This window comes from Gekko japonicus, unplaced genomic scaffold (genome assembly GCF_001447785.1).
Source record: "Gekko japonicus isolate JY-2015 unplaced genomic scaffold, Gekko_japonicus_V1.1 scaffold1576, whole genome shotgun sequence".
Classification (NCBI taxonomy): Eukaryota; Metazoa; Chordata; class Lepidosauria; order Squamata; family Gekkonidae; genus Gekko; species Gekko japonicus.
The window spans coordinates 339100-354470 of NW_015176497.1; the positions used below are offsets into that span (position 1 = coordinate 339100).

Genomic DNA, 15371 nt, shown 5'->3' on the forward strand with positions numbered 1-15371 from the left:
CAGGAATGGGGGAAATTTACTATGTAGTACAGAAGGGTGGACCAGACATGTGAGGGTCATGGGAGGGGGGCTGCCACACGTTTATCATAATATCTGGCTTGGCTTAACTGTTTACCTGGCAAAATTAAGATGCTAAAAATGTTCCTGGGGGTTCTTGAAAGAGATAATCACACCTTACTTTCCTTTCCTTTCTTGCCCTTTGTCCTATTTCCTTTTCTAATTTAATAAAAATAGAAGGATTAAGCAAATTGTGATTCCAAATTTGAAGTATTTTTGTGTTATATGAATAAACAGTTTTCTAACTACATTGTTGTCTAAGACCATGTTGGATTCTTCAAGTGTGAACCAATGCTATTTGGAAAGATTTTTTAAATTAATGGTCTTTAAATATACTTTACCGTGAACAATATTTTTATGAATGCAAATATACTTCGTTATTAGGAAATTAAAACTGTACAAAACTGTAATTCACACTACATCTCATAATGTCTCAATGTTTCATCTCAATTTCTTTCTGTTTTTAGAATGTAATTTTAATAGCCAAGAGAAAAAAAATCAGTTTTGCAAAGAGTTTGGACCCAGTAACAGAGACAGAATGTCTTAATCAACACAGTTAGCATGCTTTATAAGCTGATGCATTATGAGAAATACGTTTTCTTTACAACATCTGCTGCATTACATGAAAAGCAAACTTTTGTGATATATACCAGTTTACTTCTTTAAAAATTTGGTTTGGACCAAATTTTGCCCTCAGTTAGGCCAGCGCAGTTCCCAACAAAAGCTGAGCCAAAGAAGGATTTGCTACATGTTTGTAACCAAGGGCAGAATTTAGCCTTTTCTGCATTACAATGAAAGAAAATCCTTTAGTGGATAAATAATGAAGAAAATAATCTACAAAACAAACAAGCAAGCATTAAAATATAATTAAGTACAAAAAACCAAAAAACAAAAGCCAGAGCCACTTACAGGGCTTGATGGAGTCTTTGGCCAGCCTGGGCTGCCAATGCTATCACTTTCATCTCCATGAAATGAGGAGATGCTAGCAGAACTTGGGGACATTGGGGAAGGGACTGGCAGGTTGCCTGGGGTTGGGGGCTGAGAAATACCCTGAGAGCTGTAGCTATCCTGTGGTAGAGGAATAAAAAAAAAGGACAAAGGCAGGGCAAACTTTATTAAAAACGAAAAAAATACATCCAGTTTAACAGACTGACCAATTTTTTTTTAACTGTATAAAGATTAAACAGAGAAAGACACACAGAGAAAAAACATACACATATAAATATATAATAGTATTAAAACAACATTGTTAATATAATTTGGAAAGTTTGCTGGATGCTTGGCTATGCCACCATGCTTCCCTCAAGCTAAAATGGAGTGTCAAGCATGGGTTTCCCCTTATGAGATAAAAGGAAAAAAGAAAAAAAAAAGCTGTTCACCTTATTTGTATCAAATAAGGCAGGAAAGCAAAATATTAAAGTATGCTGCTGCTGAAACGGCCAAAACAGGAAGCTATAACTGAAGTAGAGAAAAATGGTTGGAAGTATCAAGACCAAGGTAAGATCAATTTTTCCCACCCAGCAGCTTAGCGGAACTCCCACGCACATTTCTGCTTAGATTCCTTTGCCCCCGTGAGTTAAATGCCATAAGAACTAGTAACTTTCAGATCCATACAATGAAGGGAAGAAAAGAAAAAAAATAGATTGCACGTGAATGGAAAACAGCATGCAGGATGGAACAGAAAAAGGCAGGCTCAAATCAGAGAATGAAGGACAACATAGCAGAGTTCTGCTGAGCCAAACCAACACCACATGCAGCGGAAGGAATTACCTTTTTGCTCTCGGGCTGAGGAGGACCTTCTTCTTTTCCATCTGGTTTGAGAGTGATGGGTAGCTTGGACTCGACCGGAGTCATATCATATGGGTAGCTTGGACTCGACCGGAGTCATCATATCTGCAAGACCCATAGGTGCTAATCGAAAACAGGAGACATAGTTAAACATTAAATGGTTGGCTTCCTGCTGTCTGAAATTGATGAGGAGAGAAAAAAATGCCCCCCTCAATGGTAGCATATGGATATCTACAGTTCTTGTATTACCCAGCAATTAGGTTTGAATATGTGTTATATGTGCAATAGGTGAAAAAAGTTTTCCAATCAGTGTACCATCAATGCCACTTTATAAACCTGAAATACATTTTAAGGTAATCTTTTTGCAAATTATTACACAATTCACTTTAACTGCTTAAAGCAACATAAACTCAAATTATTTATTTCTACAACATGGGGGCTGGGAAATCTCATTTTCACCTCCCCCACTATTTCCTCTTTCCTTTTCCTGAAAGCCTCCATAGCCTCTCCCCTTTCCCCACATCCTTCTCTTCCCCACCACCAGCCAACTTACCTTTATCTGCCCCCCTCACTTTCCCCTCCTCTGCTACCCCTGGCAGCCTCTTCCTGGGAAAAGTCTGGCCAAGTCAAGTGGTGCCAGCTGTCAGGCCCAGTTGTACATGGGGAAGCTGTAAGGACTTGCTTGGGGCATTTCTCTCTGTATCCCCCTCCTCACCGTATTTCCTCTTCCATACCCCACCTTTCTCCACAATGGGGACCCAAAGCAGCTTACATCATTATCTTCCATTTTAGCTTCACAACAACCCTGTGACATAGGTTAGGTTGAGAGTGTGTGACTAGCCCAAGGTGACCCAAGCAGGATTCCATGGCAGGGTGGGGATTTGAATCTGGGTCTCTCAGAACCTAGTCTAACCACCACATTGGTTTTTGTGGGGTGACTGCTGTTGAACAGTAGTGAAGAGCCAGACCCAGGTGAGTCACTGAACTCAAATGGAGGGTCTCAAGTCACCTAGTGGTAGCAGCCAGGCCTAGCCCTGATTCTCCTGTAAAGACCAAAACAGCCCTGGAAAGGGCCCTGCCCCTCCCCTTTCCCTGTCTTTTACGGACAGAAACCAAGGCTTTAATTGGCCCTACTGTTCTGGTTACCCAGCAATATCCACTGAGGTAATTTGTTTTTTTAAAAGCTGTAAGTGTTGCTTCTATTATTTTGGGGTTTTTTAAAACACCCCTGACATGTATTAAGATTTCAGACCTTTCTGAAAACGTTGAGCTCTGCTCAAATATGTAGAAACATCTGTCTTCTCTGTTCATGCTCTAGTCTCAGGATTTAAGTACCCACAGCTTTCGCCACATTGAGAATTAGATGTTTTGATGATATACAGGGTTGCCATACCTGGCCTGGCAACCTGTAAGAAATGGGGGGCAGCCTTTGGCGACAGCATAACATCTCTTCCATGAAAAACCCATATGTGACATCACACCTCTCTAGGAATTAGTAGAAACTCTACCATAGATTCCCAGAGTGGCATGATGTCACTTATAGGTTTTCCCAGGAAGTGACATCACACTGTTGATTAAAAAAAAACCCCCTCCTGATTCCTTTCAGAACATCAGCAGGGAAGAGAGGCTGGAAGTGGGGGATCCTCCCCATTAGGGGGCTGGCAACCCTAATGACATATGCATGACCCATTCCTGCCTCCACCTCCCTGTTCGTGTCCCCATTGCTGGCTCACACAGATGTGACTTTGTGCTCTGAACCGAACTCTTGCAGCCACGCATCTCGTTACAGCACAGATCTATGGGCCAATAATTCAGATATTACTTTATTAGTGGAGAGAGGTGTGAATGATTCTCATACCAGCTATTCCAGCTAATAAATTAAGGTCTGAATTTGACCTTATGATCTGTTATCTGAAGCACAATGAAATCCTTATTATTATGCAGTAAAACATCCCATAATATTTCTCTGAACCTCTTAAATTATCAAATCCCAGGCCTGCAACATACTCAATTGCAGCTACACTCTTCCCCTTGTAAATTATTCTGTAGAGCTGCTCTGTAGTTGACGTGGGCATTCAACTCTTTTCCTTCTTAAAAGAGTCAGCTGGGAACACAGCTGAATAGATAATTCTCAGTCAAGGTAACACTTTTGTAACACTCTACAAATGTGTGCCAAAGAAAATGCTCTCTTTTTTTTTTAGTGTTTTGAAGGTGTGAGAACTATATTACAGAACTATTGTTCATCTTTCCTTGAATTCCCAGTTCACAATAACGGCAAAAAGAAGTAGCCAGATTAAATATATTCAATGTGTTTACTATGCACACACCTATATACATATATAAACAGTATGAGATTTTTGCTCTAAATTCCAAAACACAGTTTTCATTGCATAATTTTTTGTTTTAATTTTTAAAAGTCTAGCTCATCACTTATCAATGGCCTTAAGCCATGTCACAATACTTGCAGATCAGGTTCAAGTACTACCATAAATTTATTTTCAGTCTTCTCTGTCACATTTTGTTTATTTCTGCTTCTATCTCTTGTACCACATCCATAATGGCCTTCCAAACTAAAGACCTGCCTGCTGAAGTTGCTAGGCTATGATGGACTATATTATATGTTGCTGCTTTTGTCTCACATCTTCTTAATTATTTTGAAGGTTTTTGATTTTATGTTTTTAAATTGTATTGTGAACCACCTTGGGAATGAGCTTCGGTTGAAAGATGGTTAAAGACACTACCCTAAATAAATAACTATGCATACCTATATCTTCATCTATATTTGTATACAGTGATAATACCAAGCGTAAAGTGTAAGTCTATTTTACACAGCGCTTTGTCTTTGATTTGGAAATACTGTCTCACTACGAATTACACTTCACTTTCTTTGTTTCCACCCTGAAATCAAAACAAGTCAACAGACCTCAACACAGATGCATTGTTTTGGGGGGCAAAAGGAATTATACATTTGCTGTGGAACACACAGACTGTCTGATTAAAACAGCACATCCCTGTAACCACACAAAACAAAGGGAGGGATAAATAAAACTGGATGGCAAACGGTGACAGATATCAGAGAATTATAAAACATCAGCCTGATGGGTTATTGGGCTGCTTTGCTTCTCTGCACGGCCGCAGCCTTCTTCTCGGCAGCCAACATGTGGGAGAACAAGCCAAAGGGGAAGGGGGGGGGGGAGTTTTAAAAACACTTCACAGATTGCCCACTACAAAATGATTATTGCACATATTCATGTATTACTATGTTTTTGAAAATAATTAGTTTTAATTACAGCAGTGAGAGAGCGAGCAAGACTCTGGCGAATAAGCTGGCAAGCTTCATGGTGCTAATTCGCTAATATCTTTAGCATCACATCACTGCAGGTTGGGAGAATGGCTCTGCCAAAAAACCTACCCAGCCATGTGCCATATGAGTTTATAGCTAACTACATACTCAGTACTCATCCCTGAACTGCCAGAGGTTTCTAAGGGCTCGTTCTTGTGCTGTTATGGTGCATTTGCAGCCCAATCAAGCCTTAAAAGTCATCATCGTGCAGAATTATTACTTAGCTTTTTAAAAAATACCACTTAAGAGTCTTAGTTACACTAAGTATAGGAAGAAATGTCCTTTTCCAGATAATGTAATGATGAGTGAGAAAAGTTTATTGGGATCAGCTAAACATTCTAGTCTATGAATCAATGTAAACACACTGCTAAGGAATTAAGACACAAGGCCACTTGAATTGCAACCCTGAACTAATTTACATGTTCCATGGATGGTCTCTGGAGTTGAATCAGAAGGGCATTTAGTGACTGGCACATATTTCATATACAAATGAGACTGCTCTGTTGCTAGTATAAGTGTTTTGCCAATTTACTTGCAGCAGGTTTGCATGAAGCCACCATAGACTCGAGTGTTGTTGTTTGGACAGGTGGCGTATTATTCAAGTGGCCTCTGCTCACATTGTAAAATGAGGGTGGAAATAAGCACTTGGGGGGAAAAGCTGAGTAATTAGTTATGACCCACAGCAAGAATGCTCATAAATATTTTTTTTCAAGAATCACATGTGATATTGATTTTTTGATATGTGTTCTTTTTTCTTGCCTTGACCCAGCAACAGCATGTGTTATATTTATTTATTTATTCATTTATTTATTTTTAACATTTTTACCCCGCCCTCCCCGCAAGCGGGCTCAGGGCGGCTTACAAGAGGGCATAAGCCCATGCATAAAAACAAGATAAAACAATAAAACCATTAAATAACAACAAAAACAAGAATAAAGTGCTCCATGAAAACAAGATGGTCTCTGAATAATTTCATGATAGTATCTATGTGTATTGCTAATGTGGCTTCTGATGCACACCTCCATCTGCATTATGGTAGTCATGACTAGTTGCCCATTACTATAGCTGGACTGAGATAACTGTGTTATCTAGAGAGGGAAGTGTCACGACATTTTCTAAACAGATGATAGGAAAGCCTTTCTCCATCCTTTATTTCAGCCTGTCATATGAATATTCTCAAGTGATTTGCAGCTGGCACCCCTTTGCTTTCTAGCCCAATTGACATTATTTTGACTACCTTTCCCAAAAAGTGGAAGAACACCATTGCCCCAAACTGTGGTAAATTAAGGCAAGCATGTATGTACACAGACACTCATGTATCCATTACTTTTCTTCCATGATACTAATGATTTCCTCCCACACAGTGCTGACCATAAGATTTTTAAATATTAAAAGCAGTTAACAGTGAAAGCTGTGACTAAAAAAGTATTGCTATGTTGACTGAATAGATTCCAGGAACTAGCCTCAGGCTTTATTATCAGAAGTTGAAAGTAAGAATAATTGTAAAGAGAAAATACAGGTCAAGGTCCTGCAGCAGTTGTTCTGCTCCAAATTTAGAACACTCAAAGGCAAAGACAATGAGAACTGAACTGTGGTCTGTTATGATGATGATGATGATAAAGAAGAAAAATTTTCACAGTCAAATATTTGACTGGTGGATGGTGTTCTGCAATTCGAGATCTAGCCAAGTTCCTGGGAACTGCAGATATATCTTCACAGAATTCTTGCTGTTCCAAGCAACACTGTCTTCTGCAACTGAGCTGGTATTATTTGCTCAATGCTCAGAAAGTCCAGGTGTTGCTGCTGCTGCTGCTGCTGCTGCATCATCAGCATCATCATCATCATCATCATCACTATCAGAATTAGAGAACAGTAAAATAATTGAGCAAAATTCAAACACTGTCATTTTCATCAATGTCCAGAGGCATAGATCATGCAACAAACTAACAACCCCCACAAACAAAAAACCCCACTGCCAGCCTTTTTTTTGACCAGACCATGACTCTTTCTTTTAAACATTCATAAGAACATAAGGGAAGCCATGTCGGATCAGGCCAATGGCCCATCCAGTCCAACACTCTGTGTCACATAGTGGCCAAAACCCAGGTGCCATCAGGAGGTCCACCAGCAGGGCCAGAACTCCAGAAGCCTTTCCACTGTTGTCCCTCAAGTACTAAGAGTACAGAGCATCACTGCCACAGACATAGTCTTTCATCTATACCAGGGGTGGCCAAACTCGCTTAATGTAAGAGCCACATAGAAGAAACATCAGATGTTTGAGAGCCACATGAACAACTATCACACACATATTTTTATTGGAAAATATGCAAATTTGCTTTTTATTAACATTAAATAAGACTGCCAGGAATAAAAAAGGGGTAAAAAAGATAATGATGATCATATTTAAAAAGGCAAATGCTTTCTCCAAGCCGCCCGGATGTGTGTGTGTCTTTGAGACTGTATTTAAAGTTGCTTTCTTTCTCTGCTCCCCCCCTACCTCAAGCCAACCCAGGGAGGGGAATACTGGCTAGGGAAGGGAAGACCAGATGGAGAGGCATGCCTCCCCTTCACTTCCCCAGCCACCCTGCCAGGAGCCGCACAATATGTGTGAAAGAGCCGCATGTGGCTCCCGAGCCACAGTTTGGCTACCCCTGATCTATATCTTGTGACTAATAGCTCTATATGCTTATCCAGTTCTCTCTTGAAGCTTTCTATGCTTGTAGTCACCACTTCCTGAGGCAGTAATTTCCACGAAATTAAAGAGTAATTAATTCCTACAAAGTAATGGACAGGGGATCTGAAAAGATGCATCAGAATTCTGCATCATCTTTACGTGTTGGCCTACATTGGTACATTGTTGCCTGACCCAATAATCTTTTTCAAGACATGTGAACTTAATAATGGCATGGAACTTCCTCATTCATGGAATTGAAAACAGTTACTATGTGCAGAATTCTTTGTCTAGTTTGTCTCTTCCACAAAATGACTAAGAACCATTATATGTACACAGAGCTCAGAATCAGGGCATATATCTGCAAGACCAAAGAGCGTTTGATGTCAACCCAGTTTTTAAAAGCAAAAGTAAAAAAGAGTGATACCTTTTTTCAGCTGTAATAAAAATTAATTAGAAAAACCTAATTGGATTGCAGGTATATTGCCATACACTTAGCAATACTATACTGTTTTACCTTTTTCACTTTAAAATTGAATTAATCCCCAATAGGGTGAGCAACTATCAATCCTGCTCTGCATGGAATAAAATCTTAATATGTGCTTCATGTCTTTAAAAAGAAATTCCCCTACCGTTTACAATACTTTTTTCCCTGGCACAATAATCGACGAAATAGTGTCATATTCATATTCATGCTGACTCTATTTAAATAATTGCTTGCTCATGGAAGCCTGTAACAATTTGTCACTATTCAAGAGACTTTTTTGAGGGTGGGTGTTCTATACTAACTGCCATTTTTTGAGACTCCTATGTTTTCTTAATGGAGCAGAGATTGTTCAAGTGCTAGAAATATAAACTGGTGTATGTAACGCCAAATAAATTCCACTGGTAGATCTACAATGGTTATCTTTGCCCTTTTCCTACTCCAGAGCTGTAAGCCTAGGCCATATGATTTGTTTTGAAAACCCCTGCAGTTTTGTCTGTACTCATTAATAGCATGCAAATATGGCTATAGGCTACAACTCTATTTCATTTTGGGTCATGATCCCAAGGACTGCATTTGCAGGGGCTGCTTGGTTTTACTATAAACTACAGACAAGGTAACAAGCACATTTGTTGGAGCCCATGAAGAACTGATTTAGGAATAGGGATTAGCTTTTCTTTCCTTTCTTTTTTTTTTAAAATCAGCTCATGTTGGAAACCAGTACTAGGACTTACTATGTGCAGTGATTTTGAATATGATCATCTTGGGATGGCAACTTTATCTTGAAAGCTTTCGAGGGCAAGTAGGTAATTTTTTAAAGCAGCTGCTTAAAAATAGGGTTAACGTGAACTGGACCTCAATAGTGCTGAACCATGAACCTGCTTTCAGTAACATAATTCAATTCTTGTCCATTAATAATAAACGGAATACATGACTAAGCAAAGAGCTCTCTCCACTGAATAACCTACTTGATAACTGGGATTGGGTCTTCTAGCTCATAGGACAGTGCCTCCAGGAAAGCTGAATATATGATCTTTTTTTAATATATACAATTCAAACTTGCTGAAAAACATATTGTATTATTGCCTGTACCACATTGTGTGGAAATCTGTGGCCTCCACCCACATGTTTGAAAGCTACCATTATCATTCCTAGGCATGTGCAAAATTCCGATAGCAAGTCCTCTTCGTACACCACTTTTCTCTCATATGTTGTAACATATCAAAGCATCTACATTTGGGTAGTATCAACATGACCACAAAGATTAAGGCATCAGACCTAATAACTGTTTCATAGTATGAGCTTGGAGCATCTAAATCACATCCCTAGACAGTCTCCTCTTGTGTTGAGCTGTCACAGTCACTGATATATCCTATTCCCAACACTTTCTAATCAGTGGAGTAGATTTCAGAATTGGGCCTTAGACATGACTTTAATTTAGTTGTACCATAAAGTATAACTTAGTGTTCATGTTCTACCAATTAACTGCCATTGGGTTCTGCCATTAACTCCTTCAGTTCACATCATGTGACACATGAATCTACTTAAGCATATTAAAATTCTAGCATTAAAAGTAAACCATATGCCAGAAACTAGACTTTCAAGGCTTTGTTAATGTCAACAGCTCTGTTAAATGCCACCAGAGAAAAACTGGTATCACAAAACTGCTCATATTCCATTCCTATAACAAAAACATATGTTAAAAGGTACATCACAGTTTTCTCACAGATTATTTTGAGGGTATACAGTTGCTGGCTGCTAAATCAGAATTTAAATAACTCTCTGACTATGCTTTTGTGTAAAGTGATCTTTCTCAGTTCAAGAGTCAGTTTAGCACACTGCTATGATCAAATCAAATTTCATCACGGTGTGAATATTTTTTTTTCTTTTCCCCTAAATTCAATTTTGAACAGTCCCAATTCTGCTGACATTGGCAAATATTGTCTCCAATGTTGTGCAATCCTTATTACAACAAACCTTTTAATGTACACAGTTGCATTTGTGGAGAAGGGATACTGGAAGATAGTCACCATGATATGATTCTCTGTAAACACAACAGATTTCTTTATCAGTTATAAAAAGACTGCAGAGGCTGGTCAAACCTACAGAAAATAGAATTTCTGTTGGCAAATGAAATAAAGCGGTTTCTAGAAATGTATCAGCCTTTGCCCTGGGTGCTATGAAGCATCAGCACAATTACTTTGATTCTCATCTAGTGAAATGCTATTTGGATTTTAGCTGCTGTATTACCACTTAAAAGTTACTGCCTTATAGTACATTATTTTAAGTTCTTATATATGATTGCTGGACTGCTTTATTGCTTAAGGCTGTTACGTTGGTCTGTTGGTTCTTTGTTGTGGCCAGTGGCTGAAACCAATATGCTGTTGTTATTACTACTACTAATGCTGCTACTACTTTTAGTTCACCTGATATTAATTTTCTGCAGGGTAAACTCTGAATTAAGAAATATGGAAGACAAAATCTCAAAGATGCACAAACTGCTTCCTCAGAAGGAAGGAAAGATGGAAGGGCCAGATACATAGTTAAATTATTTACAAATCCAATATTTTGGAACATATAATGCAATAAAAATACTATGAGTACCTCACACAAAAAGACTGCTAGGATAAATGGCCTTGTACGGAACAGATTTCCACTGTATGAAATAACGAATGGCTGAATTATCTGAACACCCTCCCCCTCTGGTGAATCTTCCTTTAAACTGGTTATTCCTTTGCAATACATAAATCTTCGTAGGCAGGGCACTCTGCCATCTGTTTGTTGTTGGTTATTTTTGCAGCTCTGGGGGCCAGAGGAAAAGGAGCAAAAATTACTGCTGCTAAACAGCAAGCCAGAATTTATAGCACAGTTTCAATGCTCAAAAGTAATTTTATTTCAGCCAGGCAGACTAAACACATAACTACATAACCCAAACACAGTATTACCTGGGACAGCTCTGGTGGGGAAAGCGAGCTATTATCTAATGGTCTGTTCAATAGATTTCCCCCCCTTTTCATATGGACTAAAAGTGTGGTGCTTGGGCAAACAAATGGCCTCCTGCCTAACACTAAGAAAGGTAATTTTATTTTACATTAAACCCCCCTCTCTCTGATTAATATTTTTTTTCTTTCCCTTACCCTTTCTGCAAACACACAACAAAACCATTACAAATAAGACATGTAGGAATGTCTCTCTTACATTATTGTCTAGCGGGTAAAAAAGCAGGCAAACAATAGTGTGTACTTTCAGCTAGCAGAAAATGAACTATAAAGAGCCAGTGTTAGGTTAGGAAACCAACATTTTTAAACAGGTTGAAGAGAGCAGGATAAAATATTATTGTGTGTTTCTATGTGTGTATGTATGTGCGCATGTGCAAGAGAGAGTAATCCTCTAGAATTGTTCTTTGAAGGTAGCGATGGCAGCAACTGTGTAGTCTTTTAATAGCTGTAGTTTATTTCACTGTTGGTGTTTAGAAATTAGTCCCATTAGAGACTCCATAGTTTAAGCAGTATTTTTTAAACAAATAGGTTCAAATGATGGGAATGTTCTGCAGCCTATGTGGATTTCTTTCATTTTTGTTGAGTGTGTCCAAAAGCACATCGTATTTGGTCCCAAGTTATTTTAATTGTTTTAGAAATTACTTGGTTTAGGCTGCCATGGCCATATTTGCTGACTATAGGAAAAACTGATCTCATCCCAGAAAGGAAAAGGGCACTGCTTTTACATTGCCTAGTTCAGGCATCTTCCATCAGTCACTGAATTGCCACAAGACTCTACTATATACGATGCAGCGATCTGTGCTCTAGATGATCATTCCAACACGCTATAAAATGTTGCATCAGAACATTTCAAGGTCTATTCACACTTGTAAATTACCACACGAAGCCACTGATAGCAGCACTGCATAAGCTAAGTGAATTTGCTACTGTGAATTTGCTAATGTTACAGATGACATAATCAGAGGCCACAGAGGTATGAAGAAAATTCTAAAATCCATGAACAACTTCTTATGATAAAGAAACTGATTTTGACAAAAACTACAGAAATTGCTTGAAGAATGAAAAATGCTCTCCACTGTGCTAAATCACTGACCAGAAATCCCTGAGCCATTAAATGTTCAACTTGTACAGAACAGAACTGTTAGCAACACATCCTCAAAGAAAACACCAGCTAATACGTCTGTAAATATTCAGCTAACAGCATCTCAGGAATTGCCACAGAGGAGAATGAGCACACCAATCATAACCAAATTCACAGTGTTATCTAAGCAAATTTTTCTCAACACTGCCTAGTGTGAGTAAATTATTCTGGTTCCCAATATACGATAATTCCTCATCACCTGTACATGGTACTATTTACTGCTAATTGCCTGCCACGACATTCTTCAGCTATATGTCCACGAAGGTATGGTGGGTCTCCCACTGCTATCAAAGATGTATAAGAACTTAAGAAGCCACCTGCTAGATCAGACCAGTGGTCCACCTAGTTCAGCATCCTGTCTCACACAGTGGCTAACCAGTTCCTCTGGAGAGCCAAAAACAGGGCCTCCTGGCACTGGGATTCAGAGGCTGACTGCCTCTCAATGTGGAGGTTCCCCATAGTCACCAAGGCTAGTAGTCACTGATAGATCTATCCTCCATGAATTTATCTAATCCCCTATTAAAACTACAAATTCCTGTGCCATCGCTATATCGTCTGGCATTGTCACTCTCTGTGTAAAGAAGTTTTTCCTTTTGTCCGTCCTGAATCTACTGCCCATCAGCTTCATTTGATGTCCAATGTATGTATGCAGTCCAAAAAAGAATAAAATTTTCTGGACTTTAATAAATCCGAAACTATCAAAAGTTCACACATGGACATTTCTTTTGAACTTCCAGAAGTCTTCACTGAAAGAAGTAGAGCAGAGGCTGTAAGGAGGGCAGAAGAATCAAACTTTGTGATTAAATATTGCCTTGATTTGTCGCCTTGCCTGCACCAAGATAAAACAAGCTGCCATGAGCTTTTTAAAGGCAATGGTACTTCACTGATACATCTGGCCCTACAGTAAGTGACATGGAAAAGAAGTTGTTACTTCAGGCTTGGCTCTTAAGTTTTGCCTTTTCTTCAGTTTATGCTGCACTATTTCCATAGAGGGGGCAGTCCTCCAGCTTGACAAGATCCTGCTCTTTCTATGGGCCTTCTATCACCAAGCACCAGAGGAAAGAAGTGTGCAGTGCAGGACTGCCATTGCGACCAAAGAAGAGGGGCTCAGATGAACCAAGGTTTAGGATCCAAGCCACACTACTGTTCACTTTTTTTTTTTTAAAGGGTGCTGCTGCAAAGAACAGGTCAGGATATGATGGTTACACCCTCTTTTCCAGGACCATGGGAAACAAATAGGTGAACTATTCCTTCAGGCCTTTCTATCTATATTGGATGCTAATATCAATGGGTTTGCTCTACATCTGCAGTCTAGAACAGGCAGAATGGGGACCAAGTACACGTTTTCTGCACTGAGGATAATGTATGAAACAGCACCCAGTCACAAAATTACTCCTGTATCCCAAGCATTCTGAAGTCAAGCTTAATGATTAGGGCCCAAATCCCACCCTCTAAATTCTCAGGTAATCTGGACAAGTACATATACAAACCAATATATTTGTATATTCCTAGTTGCTGTGTGGGAGCTGAGAGAGAGTTGGGTTCTTTGTAGTCTGATTGAGAGTGGTTCTGTTTAAGTCTGTTTGGGGCTGTTTGTGCTTTGGGGGTTGTTGGAGGCTGAGTGAGTTGCTGTGGAGTGCTGTTGATTGCAAGCCCCGCCCCCTATTGTGCTGGGCTCTGCTGTGCTGGGCAGGAAGGGGCCTTTTGAAACAAAGGGCTGCTCCTCGCCAGAGGCACGAGCCGAAGGGCGATAACCAAAGAGCTCTTGCCCTGTGGCTCTTAGCCTGTGGGTCTTGCTTGGAGGCCTTGTAAGAAACTGAGTAGAGGGCTGCGACTGAGAGAACTGCTGGCAAGGTAGCTATTTGATCAGTCTCAAAGTTTTCAGGGTACATCACCACAACAAGTTTATGTCAGAGTTTGAGGACAGTTCCTGAGGCTGTAGAAGATAGCATTGCTCCAAGGAAGATGGATAATGAAGGATCTATTCCAGTGACCTGTGTGGGTTGCGCCATGATCATTTTTCTGCCATGACGTGAAATGCATTACACATGCTGCAAGTGCAAGCTTATAAGAATGCTTGAGGAGAAGGTGGGAGAACTCGAGGCACAAATCTGTACACTGAGGAACATCAGGGAGGCAGAAAGCTTTTTAGACATGAAGGAAGAGGGGCTCCTGAGAGAATGGCAAGAGCTAGCAAATCCTGAGCAAGAGGAAGGAAGTAACAAGGAACAGCTGGGTGAGTGGAAGAATGTGACCTTGAGGAGTAAGATAATCAGGAAACACTCACAGCCAGTGGAGCTGCAAAATCGATACCAGTTGCTTCTGATGATGGAAGATCAGAATAGCACACTCCGAGATCAAAAGGAAGTGACTGACACACAAGCACATAGGCAGAGAAGGAACCAAGCTATCCCACGGAGGAAGAGATGAGTAATGGTGGTTGGTGACTGAGAGGGATGGAAGACCAGACAAGGAATCTCGAGAGGTTTGTTGTCTTCCTGGAGCATGTATCCGAGATGTGACTGAGAGAATATCAAGACTGGTCAAGACCTCTGATCGCTACCCACTCCTGCTGATCCATGTGGGAACAAACGATACGGCCTGAAGAAACCTTGAATGGATCTCCAAAGACTACAAGGCTCTGTGCAAGAAGGTGAAAGATTTCCATTTTACCTGTTGAGGGCCATGGAGCTGGAAGGGAGAACAGGATACTGGAGGTGAAGGGCTGGCTATGTAGATGGTGCCGTTGAGAGGGATTTGGCTTCCTGGACCATGGTATGTACCTCTGACATGAAGGGAAGAACTGGTTGATGAAGTGAAAGTTGTGGGATCCTTGGAGAATAGTGACCATGTCAGCTTGGAATTTGACATAGAGAAGGATGTGAAAC

General features: G+C 39.9%; 1 protein-coding gene across 2 annotated transcripts in view; it reads right to left on the bottom strand.

The window, feature by feature from the left end:
- The window catches only part of ARID1B (AT-rich interaction domain 1B), a 143654-nt gene that overhangs the window by 50890 nt on the left and 77393 nt on the right, over window positions 1-15371 (bottom strand). The window contains exons 7-9 of one of the 2 annotated variants that reach the window (XM_015427297.1): window positions 1946-1968; window positions 1828-1911; window positions 967-1125 (exon numbers count right to left, since the gene is read on the bottom strand). In XM_015427297.1, the coding sequence (XP_015282783.1) occupies window positions 967-1125; window positions 1828-1911; window positions 1946-1968 (266 nt within the window). The remainder of the gene's footprint in view (window positions 1-966; window positions 1126-1827; window positions 1912-1945; window positions 1969-15371) is intronic. The other variant, XM_015427298.1, reaches the window with a different exon arrangement.